This window comes from Leptonychotes weddellii, chromosome 11 (assembly GCF_054177405.1).
Source record: "Leptonychotes weddellii isolate Sample4059 chromosome 11, ASM5417740v2, whole genome shotgun sequence".
NCBI classification, from domain to species: domain Eukaryota; kingdom Metazoa; phylum Chordata; class Mammalia; order Carnivora; family Phocidae; genus Leptonychotes; species Leptonychotes weddellii.
This window is the reverse complement of record NC_138379.1, coordinates 34,945,490-34,964,370: the sequence shown is the minus strand read 5'-3', so window position 1 is coordinate 34,964,370 and position 18,881 is coordinate 34,945,490. Positions and strand designations below refer to the sequence as shown.

At 39.6% G+C, this 18,881-nt stretch overlaps 1 protein-coding gene across 3 annotated transcripts in view; it reads right to left on the bottom strand.

Moving 5' to 3' along the window:
* Positions 1-18,881, bottom strand: part of HPS5 (HPS5 biogenesis of lysosomal organelles complex 2 subunit 2) — a 23,124-nt gene continuing 4,243 nt past the window's right edge. Inside the window, exons 1-9 of one of the 3 annotated variants that reach the window (XM_081798505.1) lie at positions 18,680-18,839; positions 17,094-17,257; positions 9,704-9,814; positions 9,472-9,536; positions 8,501-8,693; positions 6,790-6,923; positions 2,922-3,134; positions 2,559-2,630; positions 1-1,641 (exon numbers count right to left, since the gene is read on the bottom strand). In XM_081798505.1, the coding sequence (XP_081654631.1) occupies positions 1,539-1,641; positions 2,559-2,630; positions 2,922-3,134; positions 6,790-6,923; positions 8,501-8,693; positions 9,472-9,536; positions 9,704-9,814; positions 17,094-17,201 (999 nt within the window). In that variant the 5' untranslated portion in view covers positions 17,202-17,257; positions 18,680-18,839 and the 3' untranslated portion in view covers positions 1-1,538. Of the gene's footprint in view, positions 1,642-2,558; positions 2,631-2,921; positions 3,135-6,789; positions 6,924-8,500; positions 8,694-9,471; positions 9,537-9,703; positions 9,815-17,093; positions 17,283-18,679; positions 18,840-18,881 lie in introns of those variants that run through there. The other 2 variants (XM_081798503.1, XM_081798504.1) reach the window with 2 other exon arrangements.

Below are 18,881 nucleotides of genomic sequence, written 5' to 3'. Positions count from 1 at the left end.
TTTTTTTAAAGATTTTATTTATTTATTTGAGACAGAGAGAATGAGAGACAGAGAGCATGAGAGGGAGGAGGGTCAGAGGGAGAAGCAGACTCCCTGCCGAGCAGGGAGCCCGATGCGGGACTCGATCCCGGGACTCCAGGATCATGACCTGAGCCGAAGGCAGTCGCTTAACCAACTGAGCCACCCAGGCGCCCCTCAAATAAATAAAATCTTAAAAAAATAATAAAATAAAAGTCAAGGAAGGGAAAGCAATACTGTTTGCCCAAAAGAAAACAAAGTATATAAATTTGCTTCCTTTGGGATTTGTGGGTGTAACAGTAAAGGTTACCATTGGACACAAGCATATAGGTGGGGAAAAAAGTAAACAAACAAAAGCCCTCCTACTCATGTTTAAAAAAAAAAAAATCTTTATTGAATTGTTTAACTGAGCTGTTACTTGAGAGCCTTCTGTGTGCCTAAGACCGAGCCCATAGCAAAGGAGCTGACAATCTGGTGCTGGCTTGGATATTCATGGTACAGTGAAAGAGGGGTGGTGACAGAGGAATGAACAAGATGTGACAATAGCGCCTGGGAGTAAGTGTCTAATCTAATCCTGCTGGAGGAGTCAGCACAGGCTTCAAACTGGCATTAATTATTACCTAAGCTGCGGAGTAGGCAGACCCAGATCATCAAGGGCTTTGTAGGCTATGGCAGAAACTGTAACAGGAGCTTTAAATAGCTTAACTCAAAGGAATAACTCTACCAGGAGAACCAAGCCGACTGTGGCCTTGCCATTAGAAAACACACTCTTGGGTAAAGGGCTTCCTCGCAAATCAAACCACAGTCAGCAAGTGTCTATCCTGTGCCAGACACTATGCCAAGTGCTGAGAATAATGTAAGGAACAAAACAGACACAAAGCCCTTATGCAACTGTCTAAGAGTAAGACAGACATAAATGTTGTATGAATATGTAATTATAAATCATAATACGTGCCATAAAGCAAGAGTTTTTAATATGCTTTATCTAATTATGAGCAAATAGTCATCTTTTCTCAGTCATTTTCGGAGCGAATTAGGAATATGTTAAATTGTCTACAATTTAATTTTAAATACGTCAGTGTAGGCAGTGTGACATATACATACATTAGGGGCAATTAGTTAACATTTCAAGACTTTTTTTTTTAAATCACATTCTAAGAGCAGTTAGCCTTTGATGAAAGAACCCAATCAGACTATCCTAAAACAACCTCTAAAATAACATTCTCTGAATCTGCTTTAGAGATCTTATACATTAGTCTAAGGGATATTAGAAGTAATATCCACTGATGAAATGAGTTCAAGATACAGAGATTGGCTGGAAATCATACATCGGCACTACCACACGTGTAGAACAAGATAGAAGAATCGGCAAACCCAGCCTTTAATGGCACTCTGTGCTGCCACTTAATAGTGGACTTTTGCACCTAATCCAACTGGAAGGCTAGCCGAACCCTGATGTTAGAATATGGCTGAATGTGGGGCGCCTGGGTGGCTCAGTCAGTTAAGCATCTGCCTTCAGCTCAAGTCATGATCTCAAGGTCCTGGGATCGAGCCCCGCATCCGGCTCTCTGCTCAGCAGGGAGTCTGCTTCTCCCTCTCACTCGCCCTCTGTGCTCTCCCCGTCTAAAAAAATGTTAGAATATGGTTAGAATATGTGCCTCAAGCAGATCTTTCATGCAAGGTACTTGTCAGAGCACCTAAAGGACACAGAGTTGAAAGCTTACCAAGCTTACAACGAAAAGTTCTACAATTAGGTTTCTGACATACACATGTGTGGCTGACTTCAGTCTGAGACTTGCTTTCCCTGTAACCTCCCACCAGGTAGGGGAGATTATGAGAGAAACAGTACCAACAGTTCTTAGCTCTAATTATCAGAATGTCCCTGACAATTACAGACTGTCCAATTGGTTGAGGTCAATTTGAAACCAAAAAAAAGCAGCATATTTCTATGATCTTTTTATTCCTCTTATAACACTTCATGTAACATAGGCATCTCCTCATTTTCCAAAAACAGTTTAGTACAAAAACCTTTTAAAAAGCTAACTGCCGGGAGTGCGCCTGGGTGGCTCAGTCATTAAGCATCTGCCTTCGGCTCAGGTCATAATCCCAGGGTCCTGGGATCGAGCCCCACATCAGGCTCCCTGCTCCATGGGAAGCCTGCTTCTCCCTCTCCCACTCCCCCTGCTCGTGTTCCCTCTCTGGCTGTGTCTCTCTGTCAAATAAATAAAATCTTTAAAAAACAAAAACAAAGCTAACTGCCAGGGCACCCAGGTGGCTCAGTCGGTTAAGTGTCTGCCTTTGGCTCAGGTCATGATCCCAGGGTCCTAGGATTGAGTCCCGCATCAGATTCCCTGCTCAGCGGGGAGTCTGCTTCTCCCCCTGCCTCACTCCTGGCTTGTGCTCTCTCTCTCGCTCTCTCAAATAAATAAAATCTTAAATTAAAAAGCTAACTGCCTGTGAACAAGAAGCAAAGAGAAAAAGTGGTTTTTGTTTTTGCTTTTGTTTTTTTTTTTTCTGAAAGATCAAACGGAGAAACTTACCTAACATGCAAGAGTCTGGGGAAAGACAAAGATTGGGAGGATCCAACTGTATGATCATACTGAGGATCTGATCTAGGAAGTAAACAGTCTGTTAATGATTGAATCACAACATAATGGTATGCTGTTCCCTACATAGGAAAAGTTTTGCTGCATCTAACTCATCTGCCTTTGTTCAATCTACTTTAATCATACCAAAGATAAGTGGTTAAAGACTTTTTGGTTTCTCTAAGTCTTTAATAAAAATTCTACTTCACTCTTAGAAGGCATAGTAAAATCTTTAACTCATCTAGAATATTCGAGATTCAACACAACTCCTGCAATTAAATTCCTTAAATTGTCCCTACCAGCCATACAAATCATTACCTTAGAGTAATCACAGGGAGAGGTGGTGACGAGAGGAGTTTCTTAAACTGATGTGTACTTATAACTTCCCCATCAAAGTTCACTTCCCACATCCTGGAGCCAGGGCGAGCACAATATATTAGGGGTTGCTGGCCTGAGGAACATCTTCCAGGGAAGAAACAAGCTCCGTATTCTCCATCTCTTTCCTTGCTTCCGATTCTCCAAAATTTTTCTCTAATCCCCAAAAAAGAAGAGAAAGCATGTTTACTTATAAAAAAAAAAAAGTCAAAAACAATGGCACTACAAAGCAGCATGGCCATAATAACCACTCCCATAATGTCCTCTCTGGAAAGAACAGCAGCTTGGAAAGTCAAAACAGGGCTCTAGCTTTGATTTGCCATTAACTATTTCTATAACAGGAAGCAAACCACTTCACATTAGTACTCAGTTTATTATCCACAGAATAGGGGCTCATAATTAATAAAAGGCCCCTTTCAAATCTACAAAATGAGTGCTAGCAAACCACTTCATATATCCTTAAATCCTATTGACAAATTATTTAAAAAATCCATCTCAAGTCGCCTGTAAAAGGTGGACACTCCATGGAAGCTACTAAGCTACCTCTCCAACCCTGTCTTCCAGCCATTCCCGTACTACAAACACCCAGTAAACTCCTCACTCTTTCCTCCAAATGCTGAGTCCTTCTGAAACTCTGCAACTTTGAACATTCTGTTCCCTTATGATTACGTAAACTAAATCGACAGAAGAGCTTAGTACACTGCCTGGGAACATGGAAGGTGACAATGTGAAGGTGTCTCATCCTAAAACCTGCTTTCCTTATTCTTTAGGACTTCATCATTCTTCCGCTAAGAGACTTCTTCAATGCCCATAAGCTGAATTACATGCTTCCCAGAGCACTCACCACATTATACAGGGCAACTGTGTCTATTAGAACAATAGATTACGACCTTCTTTAAGACAAAGGCCATTTCTTGCTCTTCTTTAGTTTAATGCCCAGGCACAGCATCTGGCCTATAGAAAGCACTAACCAGACACTGCAGTGCTCCATATACTCAAACTCTTCTAGTAGAGAATGATCTCATATGCTCTCTAGTGTGAATTTACAAGGTGACCTTAGACATAATTTAATAAATATCCCTGTACTTATTTGTTTCATGAGTAAAATGTAACCTCAGCTTTAGGATATGAAGAACTGTAAGAACAGTACATACCCTAAGAACATGGATGTGAAAGTGCCTTGAAATGCATACAGAGCAATCTAAGAAGTTATGGATTTATTACTTATGTTCCTTATTTGGGAAATTATTTCTTGACTACCTTATATCCTCTATGATGCTTAATACAGTGCTAAGGGTCCAGAAGAGTGCAATAAATGTTTGCTGAGTGAACAAATATAGGCAACTCATTCTTACTCGTATGCTCATTAACCTTGCTTTCTACATTTTCAAATATGTAACAGGCACAAGGTTAGTAAGTATTTCATATACGTTATCTTAGTTAATCCTTAAAACTATCTCCACCTTCTGGATGGGGAAACCAACATTTAGCATGGCTTAAAAAGTGGCAGAGCCAGAATTTGCAATCATACTGTCAGGCTCCATTAGTCAATGTTCTCTCCCCTATACCATAGTTCTTTGTTTCTATTTTTTCTATTCCTTCCTGGGATCCACCTTGCTCATCAACAATACTAACAGAAAGTAGCCAGTGGCTGGCAGGAGAAGAAAATTCGTATCTATCCCCTTCAATTAGTTACTAAGAGCCCACTTTTCAAAAATAAAAATGCTGGTGCGCCTGATGGCTCAGTCGGTTAAGCGTCCGACTCCTGATCTCAGAGTTCAGGTCTTGATCTCAAGGTCATGAGTTTAAGACCCGCATTGGGCTCCATGCTGGGTGTACAGCCTACTTAAAAAAAAAAAATGCTGTTTGTTGGGAGGGAATATAGGTTGAAACAAACAAAAAATTTTAAACATAAATGTATTTTTAAAATTATTGTACTATCCATTTCCCCCCATACTGAATTCCAGTCAACAGGAAGTGGGCATTTCTTTAACATGTTATTCTAGCAGCAGAATCTGTTATTCTCATAACCAACTCTAGCCACATCCCTGTGAATGGGAAAATGATGATTAGCAACTCCATTGCACAGAAGGAAAAATAAACCTCTACTTATTTAGCTCTTTATTTTAAAAAGTCTATCATGTATCTTTCTAAATTGGGTCCCTTGGAAAACTTGAAAATCTACAGACAAAAATAGTTAGGAACTTGGTGAAGTTAATACTTTAAAAATCTCAAGTGTGGAGTTAATGGCCAAAGGTCCAACGTCAAAGGATGTTTTGGGGGAACTGTGAGATAAGAGCAGAGGCACAGAATTGAGACAGAAAAGTTCTAGTTTTGCAGGCATGCTCTATCACTTGGGATGCCTAGGCTTTCTGATCTGCAAGAATGAAAGGGTGACACTAGATGATCTCCAATTCTCTAAGTCTAACTTCAGACAAGTCTAACTTGTCTGAGACAAGTCAGAACCAAGTACATCCTCCTTCCCACTAATTCCATGTAAACTGACCAGGTGCATCTCAAAGCCTTGCCTCTCTGCTGTCCAGCTAGGTTCTCTGGTATCAGACACCTGCCACCTGCTATAACTGGCCTCCTTTCCACATGCCTTTCCCATCCAAGAAAATAAATACATAGTATACCTTCTCCCCAACCTTCCCTCTACCATCCCTGACTCCGAATACATTCCTTCAAACCTTTTGTAATAATCTCCTGCTTTCTAGAATAGCAGTCTTCTAATTGAGATGTATAAACTCCTGGAAATTAAGACTTTCCAAGCCTGGAGAATTCTAAGGACATCAATTTTCAAATCCTGATATTCTATATGCACACTTTCTTAAAATGACCTGAGAACCCACTTAATTAATGTGACATTTAAGGCTGTCACTCTATGGTGCCAATTTACCAACTTGATCTTCCCCAACTCCCCTACTTAAGCCAGGCTGGTAGGTTTTAAAATATGCCTAATTCTTTCTCACTTTTCCCCAAGAGGCTGTTCCTTCCTGCTAGAATGTCCCTTCCTTCCCCTCTTACTCCAAATTTAGCCTACCAAAAATCATCATCAAAATTATTGAAGCTGCCGAGTGGTTTCATGGGGATTCAATATACAATTCTCCTTTATGTATGCTCAAAATTTCCTTAATAAATATTCAAAAGGGTGGCTGGTCCTGAAGAATATGGTAGTGGGGAAAAAAGAATCAGGAGTGAAAATTTCCCTGCAGTGAGGATGGCTGAGGAACTTTAGCACAGTGATACATAATACTTATTCTGTATCACAGAATACTTATTCTGTATCACAATACTTATTCTGATACACAATACTATTCCAAGTTGTTTCCTATTTTGTTCTGGTGTTTCAGAGACCAATCTGTTCAGAGAAACACTCCTTTGCCATTCACTGAACCTTTGGTTCCACCCTTGAGATTTTGGTAAAATATGTCAGCTTCACAAAGCTCTTAATTATTCTTCACCCAATTTTACCCATTAGTAAAATTCTATTAAACATACAACAAATCTAAACAACAACAAATTCAATCAAGGAAGACTTCCTGATTCCCCATATTGAAACAGGCCTTTGTCGGGCCTTCCCTCAAGGTCCTTTGACCATACTTCATGGAGTTAACTGAACATCTGTCTTAGTTGCCCACTGGACTGTCTCAGTCTCCCGTCTTTCCTATTCTCTAACATTAGCTTGCACACAGCTGGTTCCTCATTAGCATCTGTATTACTGAACGAAGGGGTTTGGGCTAGATGACTTCTAAGTCTCTGAGAGTTCTAGAATTCTGCATAACCTATGATTCATGGTTGGTCAATATACCTCTCAGTGTCACACAAGAAGGATCGAGTAAGTGAAGATATAAGTAGTCTTCCATCCAAATAATCTAACTGCACAACACAGGAGTCAACTGTTGTTACTGTCTGAACAGGAAACATCACAAAGGCAGCAGCTGCCTAAAAGAGACATGACAAGGAAAGAAGACTCATCTTTACATACCCATACAATTTCTTTCTCTTTACCTTTTAAGTGAAAATAATTTTGGATAGCAAAATAAAAATTTTAAATGGGCCAAAATTTAATTTGCCTGTTAGGATATCAAAGTTTCACTCATTTAAAAAGCTGTGAAATACTTCGTTACATAACTGTAGAAGACAACTCTTAAGGCTCTGTTTCTGGTTATCTAATCTTAGAAGCTGGAATGACAAAGATAAAAGCAAGTTTTGGAACATGTGACAGAACTTTGTCACACCGAAAACAGTACTTCTCCCTTTGGAAAAAAAGACAAATTAGGGCTATACTACCTGTAAGGTTCCGAATGTTTTTTGGGATCAAAAATATGTTAGGAATCTAGAGGTAACTCTGATGGGTTACCATGGCCAAATCAGAAGAATATTCTTATGTGTTAATTAAAACAAAATAATTAAGCCAATGGTAGTTAGATTTCTTCTTTCCTGCAAAAATCCTACGTGGAAATAAGCCAAGCTCCCCACTACAACAATTTTAGAGAAGAGGGACAGTAAGAATTTGGTCTGCTCTGCCTTAATGAGACACAGGAGCATTCTGTTAGGATAACCTGAAACTTAACCCTTCTACTCCAACAACTGTAGGAGGAAGCCTGGGACCCCGGCAGTTGAACACAATTCAGGAGGTACCTTTTAAGGTTCAATTTATGGTAAGTTACATCCATTCTAAGAAAAAAATATACCATACCTAGACTCATGAGTTTCTTCTAAACAGGGACCAGGAGAATAGGTGCCTGGACAACAGATACCATTTCTATGTTTCCCATTTTGTTCACATAACTAATAAAGAGGCATCTTATCGGGGCACCTGGGTGGCTCAGTCAGTTAAGCGTCCAACTCTTGGTTTCAGCTCAGGTCGTGATCTCATAGGTCCTGGGATCAAGCCCTGCATCGGGCTCTGAGCTCAGCGAGGAGTCTGAAAGATTCTCTCCCTCTGTCCCTACCCCCATTTATTCTCTCTCTCTCAAAATAAAAAAAAGGAAAGAAAAAAAAGAGGCATCTTTATTTTTTTTTAAAAGATTTTATTTATTTGTCAGAGAGAGCGAGCGAGAGAGAGAGCAAGAGCACGTGGACAAGCAGGGGGAGGGGCAGACACAGGGAGAAGCATGCTCCCCACTGAGCATGGAGCCCGATGTGGGACTCAATCCCAGGATCCTGGGATCATGACCCGAGCTGAAGGCAGACGGGTGTCCCACATCTTAACTTTATTAATACTCTAGTATTAATGCTTAATTTAAGTGTGCCATACAGGTGAATTACAGAGTACTGTAATAGACAATGTGCAAATTATTGAAGTTAACTCACAAAAGATACCCTGCAACAGTATCAAGCTAAACCAGGCTACTATATGTACTACACACAAACAAGTCTCCTCAAAATTAATAGTGTGGGCTCTAGATCAGTCTCCCAAGAAATATAATAGATATAACTGTGTCCTTCAATTCAAATTATGTAAGACAGTATCTTATATCTCACCCACATACACAAAGAACTGGACTGATTCTTACCTTTGCTTGTTTAGAAGTGTTAAGTTTGATGGCAGAAACTTTCCCCATATGATCACCTACAAAAACTCTAAGAATAGCTGTGTCCCAACAGAGAGCTGTAACTTTTCGGCCTTTATGCTCTGAAGACACATAAATTCGTTCTGGTTTCCCACGACGTTCCTGATTTAATTCCCAAACAACTACAAGACCTTGACTGCAAGAAAATGAGTCATAGAGGCAGATTTTTGGCAATGGTGAAAAAGGTGCAATTTCTTTGTATCACAGTATCAATTATATTAAATATACAGGCAAACTCCTGTTCTTCAAAAAAAAAAAAGTAGAAAGTCAAGATACTAATTTCCTTGCTTTTAGTCCACCTATCTAGTACAAGAGAACTTAGACTTTCTAAATTATCTCTGTCACCTTTCTCTTTTAAGGCCACTGAAATATTGTTGCCTCACACTGACATTTTCCATAAACCATAGTGACCAACTATCTATCTCTCCTGGTTTGCAGGGAACTGAGAGATTTCCTTAGGACACGAGACTTTCAGTGCTAAAATTGGGGACAATCACAGGCAAACCAGGATGGTTGGCCACCCTAACAAACATACAACTACATCTGTCAATTTAAACTGTATTTAGAGGGTCACCTGGGTGGCTCAGTCAGTTAAGTGTCTTTGGACTCTTGATTTCGGCTCAGGTCGTGATCTCAGGGTCATAGATGGAACCCCTGCATGGCATCGGGCTCCACACTCAGCAGACAGCCTGCTTGGGATTCTTTCTCTCCCTCTTCCTCTGCCCTTCCCCCTGCTGGCGTGAGGGCTCACTCTCAAAAAAATAAAATAATAAAATAAAATAAAATAAAATAAATAAAATATAAAATTAAATTAAATTAAATCAAAATAAAATAAGATAAATAATAAAATAAAATAAAATAAAATAAAAAAATGTATTTAGGAAAGATCAGATCATTTTAAAGGAGTTTCTCACCTGGTAGCTACAGCAACATAATCATCATCATGTAAACAACAGGCAACCTGAGAAATTGCACCTTCCTGTAACACAAAAGGAAAAATATTAGGCGTCTCAAAAATGTTCATTTTTTACTTTTAAATCTCAAGATTTACATTCCCCTTTTACTCCAAATGATTATTCATAATACAGAAATTCAAATTTACGAAAGATAGTCCAAATGGTATGACAGGACTACCCTTAATCTTACCCTGTGTGAAAGAAAAAGCCTGTGCTTCCAGCCTTCTTTCTGAATGAGATTGAGTCCTCCTCCTGAACTGCCCAAAGCCAACCATTTCCGAGACACAGCTATGCTCGTGCACTAAAAACATTTAAACAGACAAGATCCTCATAGTCGCATAACCAAATTAACTACCGGAAATAAATACGAAGGATCTGTGTAGCAGGTTCCTCCCCCAACCCTACCCCCTGCCCAGTTGGCCACCACATAATGGCACTCACCCTTTCATTCTAGTATAGTGAAACATACAGAACATTTTGGTTTTAAATGTTTAATTGAATCTCAAAATGACTGAATAGGCTCAACTGTACAAATGAGTAATTTTCTCTTAGCAAAATCCAGTTATCAGACCATTCATCTTTTGCATAATTTGGCTAGGTCATTCCAATGTTGACCACAAGGATGAAAGATCAAGTAAGTCTCCAGGCGATAAAGCAATGCTTTAACCATTTACTCACTTGAATCATTTCTAGTCTACATAATTGGCACACAAACTACCCACAGCTTTTAGAACAAGTAGGACTGTGGAGGACACAGATGCAGGTCAATTATGTCTCCCCCAACCACGCTCAGCTTGCTGATTCCTTTCCTTATCTACCAGAAAAAAACAGGGCTGGGCCCAATAATATTCTGTGGCAAAATTTGTTGCTTGGCTGATGAACAGATACTCCCAACACTCTCAACCTTGCTTTCCACCACAGAAGCTGGAAAATCTAAATATTCATTTACCCAGTCTCTCTCTCCTTTTTTAAGATTTTATTTATTTATTTGACAGAGAGAGAGAGAGCACAAGCAGGGGAAGCAGCAGGCAGAGGGAGAGGGAGAAGCAGGCTCCCCGCTGAGCAGGGAGCTTGACATGGGGCTCTGATCCCAGGACCCTGAGATCACGACCTGAGCCGAAGGCAGATGCTTAACTGACTGAGCCACCCAGGTGCCCCATTACCCATTTTCTCCTGAAGCTAGGGGGGAGCTATGTGACTAACATCCAGCTAATAATAAGCCTGCTAGAGTTTCTTAGAAAGGTTTACCTTACTAGGTAAAAGGCAGAGTCTAAAGAAAAGAAAGCCTTTGAAAAACAATGGATAATGATACAATAATAGTAGGGGACTTGAACACCCTATTCACATCGATGGATAAATCATCCAAACAGAAAATCAACAAGAAAACAGTGGCTTTGAATGACACGCACCAGATGAATTTAACAGGCATATTCAGAACATTCCACCCTAAAACAGCAGAATACACACTCTTTAAAGTGCACATGGAACAGTTTCCAGAATAGATCACACATTAGGCCACAAAACAAGTCTCAATAAATTAAAACAAAATCAAAGTCCTACCATGCACCTTTTCTGACCACAACACTATGAAACTAGAAATCAACCACAATAAAAAATTTGGAAAGAGCACAAATACATGGATATTAAATAATATGCTACTAAACAATGAATGGATCAACCAAGAAATCAAAGAAGAAATAAAAAATTACATGGAAACAAATGAAAATAAAAACAATGGTCCAAAATCTTTGATGCAGCAAAAGTAGTTCTAAGAGCGAAGTTGACAGCAATACAGGCCTACAATCAAGACACAAGAAAAATCTCAAACAACCTAACCTCACACCTAAAGAGCTAGAAAAAGGAGGATAAAACCTAAACCAAGCAAAAGGAAGGAAATAATAAAGATTAGAGCAGAAAAAAAAAATGATATAGAAACTAAAAAAATACAACAGATCAGTGAAACCAGGAGCTGGTTCTCTGAAAAGATCAACAAAATTGATAAACCTGTAGCCAGACTCATAAAAAAAAAAAAAAAACAGAGAGAAGACCCAAATAAACAAAATCACTAATGAAAGAGGAGAAATAACCAACACCACAGAAATAAAACTGTAACAGAATATTATGAAAACCTGTATGCCAACAAACTGGACAACTTAAAAGAAATGGGTAAGTTCCTAGAAATATAATCTCCCAAAACTGTTCCTAGAAATTTAATCTCCCAAAACTAAAGCAGGAGGAAATAGAAAATTTGAACAGACCAATTACCAGCAATGAAACTGAATTGAAGTAATCAAAAAACTCCCAACAAACAAAAGTCCAAGGCCAGATGGCTTCACAAGAGAATTCTATGAAACATTTAAAGAAGAGTTACTACTGGGGCGCCTGGGTGGTTCAGTAGTTGGTTGAGCATCTGACTCTTGGTTTGTTTTCATTGTTTTGTTTTAATTAAAGATTTTTATTTATTTATTTATTTGTCAGAGAGAGAGAGAGCGAACACGAGGGAGTGCGCATGCACAAGCAGGGGGAGCAGCAGGCAGAGGGAGAAGCAGGCTCCCCGCTGAGCAGGGAGCCTGATGCGGGACTTAATCCCAGGACCCCAGGATCATGACCTGAGTTGAAGGCAGACACTTAACCAACTGAGCCAGCCAGGTATTCCTGACTCTTGGTTTTGGCTCAGGTCATGATCTTGGGGTCGTGGGATCAAGTACCGCCCTCCAGTCGGTATCCACACTCAGTGGGGAGTCTTCCTGGGGTTCTCTCTCTCCCCCTCTTCCTCTGCCCTCCCCCCACCTGCATGTGCACACTGCTCACTTGCTCTCTAAAACAAAGAAATAAATCTTTAAAATAAATAAATAAGACTTACTATTCTTCTCAAACTATTCCAAAAAATACAAGAGGAAGGAAAACTTCCAAATTCATTCAATGAGGCCATTACCACCCTGATATCAAAACTGGATAAAAACACCACAAAAAACAGAACTACAGGCCAATATCTCTCATGAATATTGAAGCAAATATCCTCGACAAAATATTAGCAAGCTGAATCCAACAATACATTAAAAAAATCACATACCCAATCAAATGGGATTTATTCCCAGGATACAAGGATGGTTCAGTATTCGCAAACAATCAACATGATACATCACATAAGTAAGAAAAAGGATAAAAACCATATAATCATTTCAATAGATGCAGAAAAAACACCTGACAAGGTACAAAATCCATTCATGATAAAAATCCTCTGCAAAGTAGGTCCAGAGGGAACATACTTCAACATAATAAAGACCTTCTATGAAAAATCCACAGACGACATCATACTCAATGGGCTAAAACGGACCTGTTCCCCTAAGGTCAGGAACAAGACAAGGATGTCCAATCTCACCACTTTTACTCAACATACTACTGGAAGTCCTAGCCACAGATAGTAGACAACATAAAGAAATAAAAGGCACTGAAATCAGTAAGGAAGAAGTAACACCCCCACTACTTGCAGATAACATGATAGTATATATAGAAAACCCTAAGGACTCCACCAAAAAACTACCAGATCTGATAAAGTAAATACAGTAAAGTCACAGGATACAAAATCAATGTACAGAAATCTGTTGCATTCCTATACACTATTAATGAAGCAGGAGAAAACGAAATTAAAAAAAAAAATCCCGTTTACAACTGCACCAAAAACAGTATCAAAGAATAAATTTAACCAAAAGAGATGAAAATCCTGTACTCTGAAAACTATAAAACACCGATGAAAGAAATTCAAGATGATGCAAAAAAAAAAAAAAAAAAAAAAAGGAAAGATGTTCCATGCTCACAGGTTGGAAGAACAAATATTGTTGAAATGTCTATACTACCCAACACAATCTACAGATTTAATGCAATCTGTATCAAAATACCAACAGCATTTTTCACAGAACTACAACAAACAATTCCAAAATTTGTATGAAACTACAAAAGGGGGCACCTGGGTGGCTCATTCGTTAAGCGTCTGCCTTCAGCTCAGGTCATGATCCCAGGGTCCTGGGATAGAGCCCCACATCGGGCTCCCTGCTCAGCGGGAAGCCTGAATCTCCCTCTCCAACTCCCCCTGCTTGTGTTCCCTCTCTCACTTTCTCTCTCTCTGTGTCAAATAAATAAATAAAATCTTTAAAAAAAAAGAAAGAAAGAAACTACAGAAGGCCTTGAAGAGCCAAAGCAATCTTGAAACACTGGAGGTATCACAAGTCTCGATTTCAAGTTATGTTACAAAGTGGTAGTCATTAAAACAGTATGGTACTGGCATAAAAACAGACACATAGATCAATGGAACAGAACAGAAAACCCAGAAATAAACCCACGAGTATAAGGTCAATTAATCTTCAACAAAGGAGGAATAAATAAACAATGGGAAAAAAAACAGTCTCTTCAACAAATGGTGCTGGGAAAACTGGACAGCCACATGCAAAAGAATGAAACTGGACCACTTTCTAACCCCATACACAAAAATAAACTAAAAATGGATTAAAGACCTAAATGTGAGACCTGAAACCATAAAAATCCAAGAAGAGAGCATAGGCAGTTATCTCGGACATTGGCCACAGCAACATTTTTCTAGATATGTCTCCTGAGGCAAAGGAAATAAAAGCCAAAATAAACTAGTGGGACTATATCAAAATAAAAAGTTTCTACACAACAAAGGAAACAATCAACAAAACTAAAAGGCAACCTACTGAATGGGAGAAGATATTTATAAACAACATATCCGATAAAGGGTTAGTATCCAAAATATATAGAAACTTATACAACTCAATACTCAAAAACCCAAAATATCCAAAAAATAATCTGATTAAAAAATGGGCAGATGACATGAACAAACATTCTTCGAAAGAGGACATACAGATGGCCAACAGATACATGAAAAGATGCTCAATATCACTCATCATCAGGGAAATGCAAATCAAAACCAAAATAAGACATCACCTCCTACCTATCAGAGTGGCTAAAATCAAAAACACAAGAAACAAGTGTTGGCAAGGATGTGGAGAAAAGGAACCCTTTTGCACTGTTGGTGGGAATGAAAACCGGCGCAGCCGCTGTGGAAAACAGTATGGAGATTCCTCAAAAAATTAAAAGCAGAACTACTCTAGGACCCAGTAATTGCTCTACTGGGTATTTACACAAAAAATACAAAGAACATGGGGCACCTGGGTGGCTCAGTCAGTTAAGCATCCACCTTCGGCTTGGGTCATGATCTCGGGGTTCTGGGATTGAGCCCTGCATCAGGCTCTCTGCTCAGCGGTGAGTCTGCTCCTTCCTCTCCCTCTGTGCACATTCTCTCTTTCTCTCTCTCTCAAATAAATAACTTTTTTTAAAAAAATAAAAAAACACTAATTCAGAGGGATACATGCACCTCTACGTTTACTACCGCGTTATTTACAACAGCCAAACTATGGAAGTAGCTCAAGTATCCATCGACGAATGGATAAAGAAAATGTGGTATATATCTACAACAGAATATTACTCAGCCATAGAAAAAGAATGAAATCTTGCCATGTGCACCCACATGGATGGAGCTAGAGTGTATAATGCTAAGTGAAGTCAGAGAAAGATAAAATACCATATGATCTCACTGTGGAATTTAAGAAACAAACAAGCAAAGGAAAAAAAAAAGAGCTAGAGAAACAAACCAAGAAACAGACTCTTTTTTTTTTTTTTTTAAAGAGGGGGAGGGAGAGTCAGGGGGAAAAGGAGAGAAAGCATCCCAAGCAGGCTCCACACTCAGCACGGAACCCAGTGCAGAGCTGGATCCCACAACCCTGAGATCACGACCTGAGCCAAAACTGACAAGTGGATGCTTAACCAACTGAGCTACTCAGGTGCCCCAAGAAACAAACAGTCTTAACTATAGAGAACAAACTGATGGTTACCAGAGGGGAGGTAGGTGGGGGAACGGGGGAAATAGGGGATGGGGATTAAAAGTACACTTATCATGGGGCAGCTGGGTGGCTCAGTCAGTTAAGAGTCTGCATTCCACTCAGGTCATGATCTCAGGGTCCTGGGATTGAGCCCCAGCGGGAAGCATGCTTCTCCCTCTCTCTCCCCTGCTAGTGCTCTCTCTCACTCTCTCAAATAAGTAAAATCTAAAAAAAAAAAAAAAAACTGCTTAAAAAAAGTACACTTATCATGATATAAAAAAAATAAAATAGGGTGCCTGGGTGGCTCACTCGTTAAGCATCTGCCTTCAGGGTCCTGGGATCAAGTCCCACATCGGGCTCTCTGCTCGGCAGGAAGCCTGCTTCTCCCTCTCCCACTCCCCCTGCTTGTGTCCCCTCTCTCACTGTGTCTCTCTCTGTCAAATAAATTAAAATCTTAAAAATAAATAAATAAATAAAAATAATTTTAAAAATAAAATAAACAAATTTTTAAAAAATAAAAAAATAAACAATAAACCCAGGGGGGAAAAAAGAAAAGACAGCCTCTGCTTGTGGCCCCATCTTTCCTGCTTGAGATGCTAATGGAAACATCAAGACTGGAGCCAGGACACCTATTTTGCAACTGTGACTAAAAACCAATATATGGATGATGATAGAACAGGAAAGATGGAGAGCCTGGTACCTCAGTGATATCATTGGGCCACTACATTAAACCCAGAAACAATAGCTTCCAACAGGGTTATAAACACCTTTATTGGTTAAGCCATACTACACCAGGTAGGACATCCCATAACGTGCAGTTAAAAAAGTCTAACTGAAATCAACCCTCATGATCGTTGTTCATTTTACTTTGCCTATTATGTCTTATTCTTTTGCTCAGAGGCTACAAAAGTACTTGGGGGAGCAGAAGTATAAAAATGAAATTATTTTGGAATTGGTTATAAGATTTTCTTCTTCACCATGTCATTCCTGAGTTTATCAGAACTCAGGGTTTGAGGGGAGCACATACTTCTTCCCACAGAACTAACAGCTTTTGCTCTGTTTCCTAAAATGGAGGGTACATCAAACTCCTTGTTTTGGAATGAGCTTAGTATAATGGCAGTGGTTCATGTCGCTTAAAATGCAACACGGTATTCTCGTTTATACTATTTTATTTTCAATCAAATACATTATTTTCTGAGAAAAAAACAGATTATTGTGAAGGGAAAAAAATTCAGCAATCAGTACCATGGTTTTCAAGGATGGGAAAGAAGAATTCAAATGAGAGCTCAAAAAGTAAATCAAGAAAGAGCTACAGGGGTGCCTGGGTCGCTCAGTTGGTTAAGCATCTGCCCTCGGCTCAGGTCATGGTCCCGGGGTCCTGGGATCGAGGCCCACATATCAGGCTCCCTGCTCAGTGGGGAGTCTGCTTCTCCCTCTCCCTCTGCCTCACCCCTAGCTTGTGCTCACGTGCACACACGCTCTCTCTCTCTCTCAAATAAATCTTTAAAAAAAGAAAAAAAGAGCTATGAACATGCTACTTGTATGTAAGGTATTACTAGCACAGGGAAGAACACCCAAGATTCCATCAAACAGAAAGAACTACAGGGCAGGGAGCATATATAAAAGAGCACACAGAACATACAAATATGAACATGAAACAGCTACAAGGATCAAGAAATTCACCTTTAGACGACTGGAGTCCAGCCTCAGGGCTGAAAGTAATGGATCCAGAGACTCAAACTCTGCAAGAACATGGCTGTAGGACTCCGGTATCACTGGCACAAAAGTCATTTAGCCGGAAAGTTGAAATTACGTTGAGTGACAGGCACAGTGTTCCTGAATAAAACCTGCAAAAATATAATTTAAGAAGCTCTTCGCTCAGTTAGCATGCATTTAATGGATATATGGAGAACAAAGAGAAACATAAGAAAGGGACAAGGATCCCTACTCTGGAGGTACTTAGCATCTAAAAGGAAAGAAAGCACACATAAGTAATATTATACGCAACCATCAGCTTGTACTCTATCATTGCCGGACTCTGAAATCCCAGGGCATCAAGTCGAGATTCTCAAGGTCTCCCATAATCCTATCCCATTCTATTTATCTCACAGTTTGAGTAAGTAGGATAGGTAATGTGGGATTTAAGAGGAAAATTGGTCAAGCTCTTCTTTGGTAAAATAGCAACCTCAGCTGTACTTCTTCAAGTTGTAAATCTTCTTCTGCCTTTAAGAGTCATTAAAAGGCAACGTTCTTGAGGCGCCAGGGTGGCACAGCCAGTTAAGTGTCTGCCTTCGGCTCGGGTCATGATCCCAAGGTCCTGGGATCGAGCCATGCATCGGGCTCCCTGCTCAGCAGAGAGCCTGCTTCTCCCTCTCCCTTTGCCGCTCTCTCTCTCAAATAAATAAATAAATAAAATCCTTTAAAAATATATATTAGGGCGCCTGGGTGGCTCAGATGGTTAAGCGTCTGCCTTCGGCTCAGGTCATGATCCCAGGGTCCTGGGATGGAGTCCCACATCGGGCTCCCTGCTAGGCGGGGAGCCTGCTTCTCTCTTTGCCTCTGCCTCTCTGTCTCTCTGACTCTCATGAATAAATAAAACATTTAAAAATAAATTAAAAAATTAAAAAAAATAAAAATATATATTTTAAAAAAAGCAACGTTCTCTAAAGGCTTCAAACTATAAACCCTTATCAGCAAATTCAACAGTTATCAGCCAACAATTTAACTGTGCTTAATAGAAAGAGACCTCTGGATCTCTTTCTCCAAACCATCAGGGGCTCAGTATCTGTTGAATGAATGCACCTACTAAGTGGGATGTAAAGTGCAGGGAATTAAAGCTCAAAGAAAAGTAAGAGCTTCAATAAGAGAACTGATATGAATGAATAGGAATAAGAATACAAGACAGCAAATGCTAAATACCCAATGAAGACTTTGTAAACTAACACAAGAGTTTATCCGTTCAGCAACTCTCAAGTGTACATTTTTGTCAAATTGCACCAACTTCCAAAAAAGAAATAAAGTTCAAGAAAATTCTTACCCATTAATTTTAACTTTTCTCAGTCATTTGTAACATGCCAAATCAAAAGCAAACACTACAGAAAAATTTAGAAACCACCATTTCTATTTGTTTTTAAATTATTTATACTTTTTAATTTTTTTTCGGAACTACATGTATTTACTCATTCATATATTCATCAAATATGTACATAGTGTCACCAGCTAGACCCTAAAACATAACCTTTACTTCTCACCCGCTTGTTGCCACTGACCTTTGTCCCACATTTTTCCTTAAGCTCTTCTTTCCAGCTTATCTCTTCACTCAGGCAAAAGACCCGAGGGGCCTAACATCCCGTGATAGAAACCGAAACTACCCCTCAAGCAGTAACCATTGCCTGGACGGGGGCTCTGTCAGCTCAGGCGGCCCAGACCCGTCTGAGCTCACCGCCCCCCTCCCCCGCCCCCCGACTCACG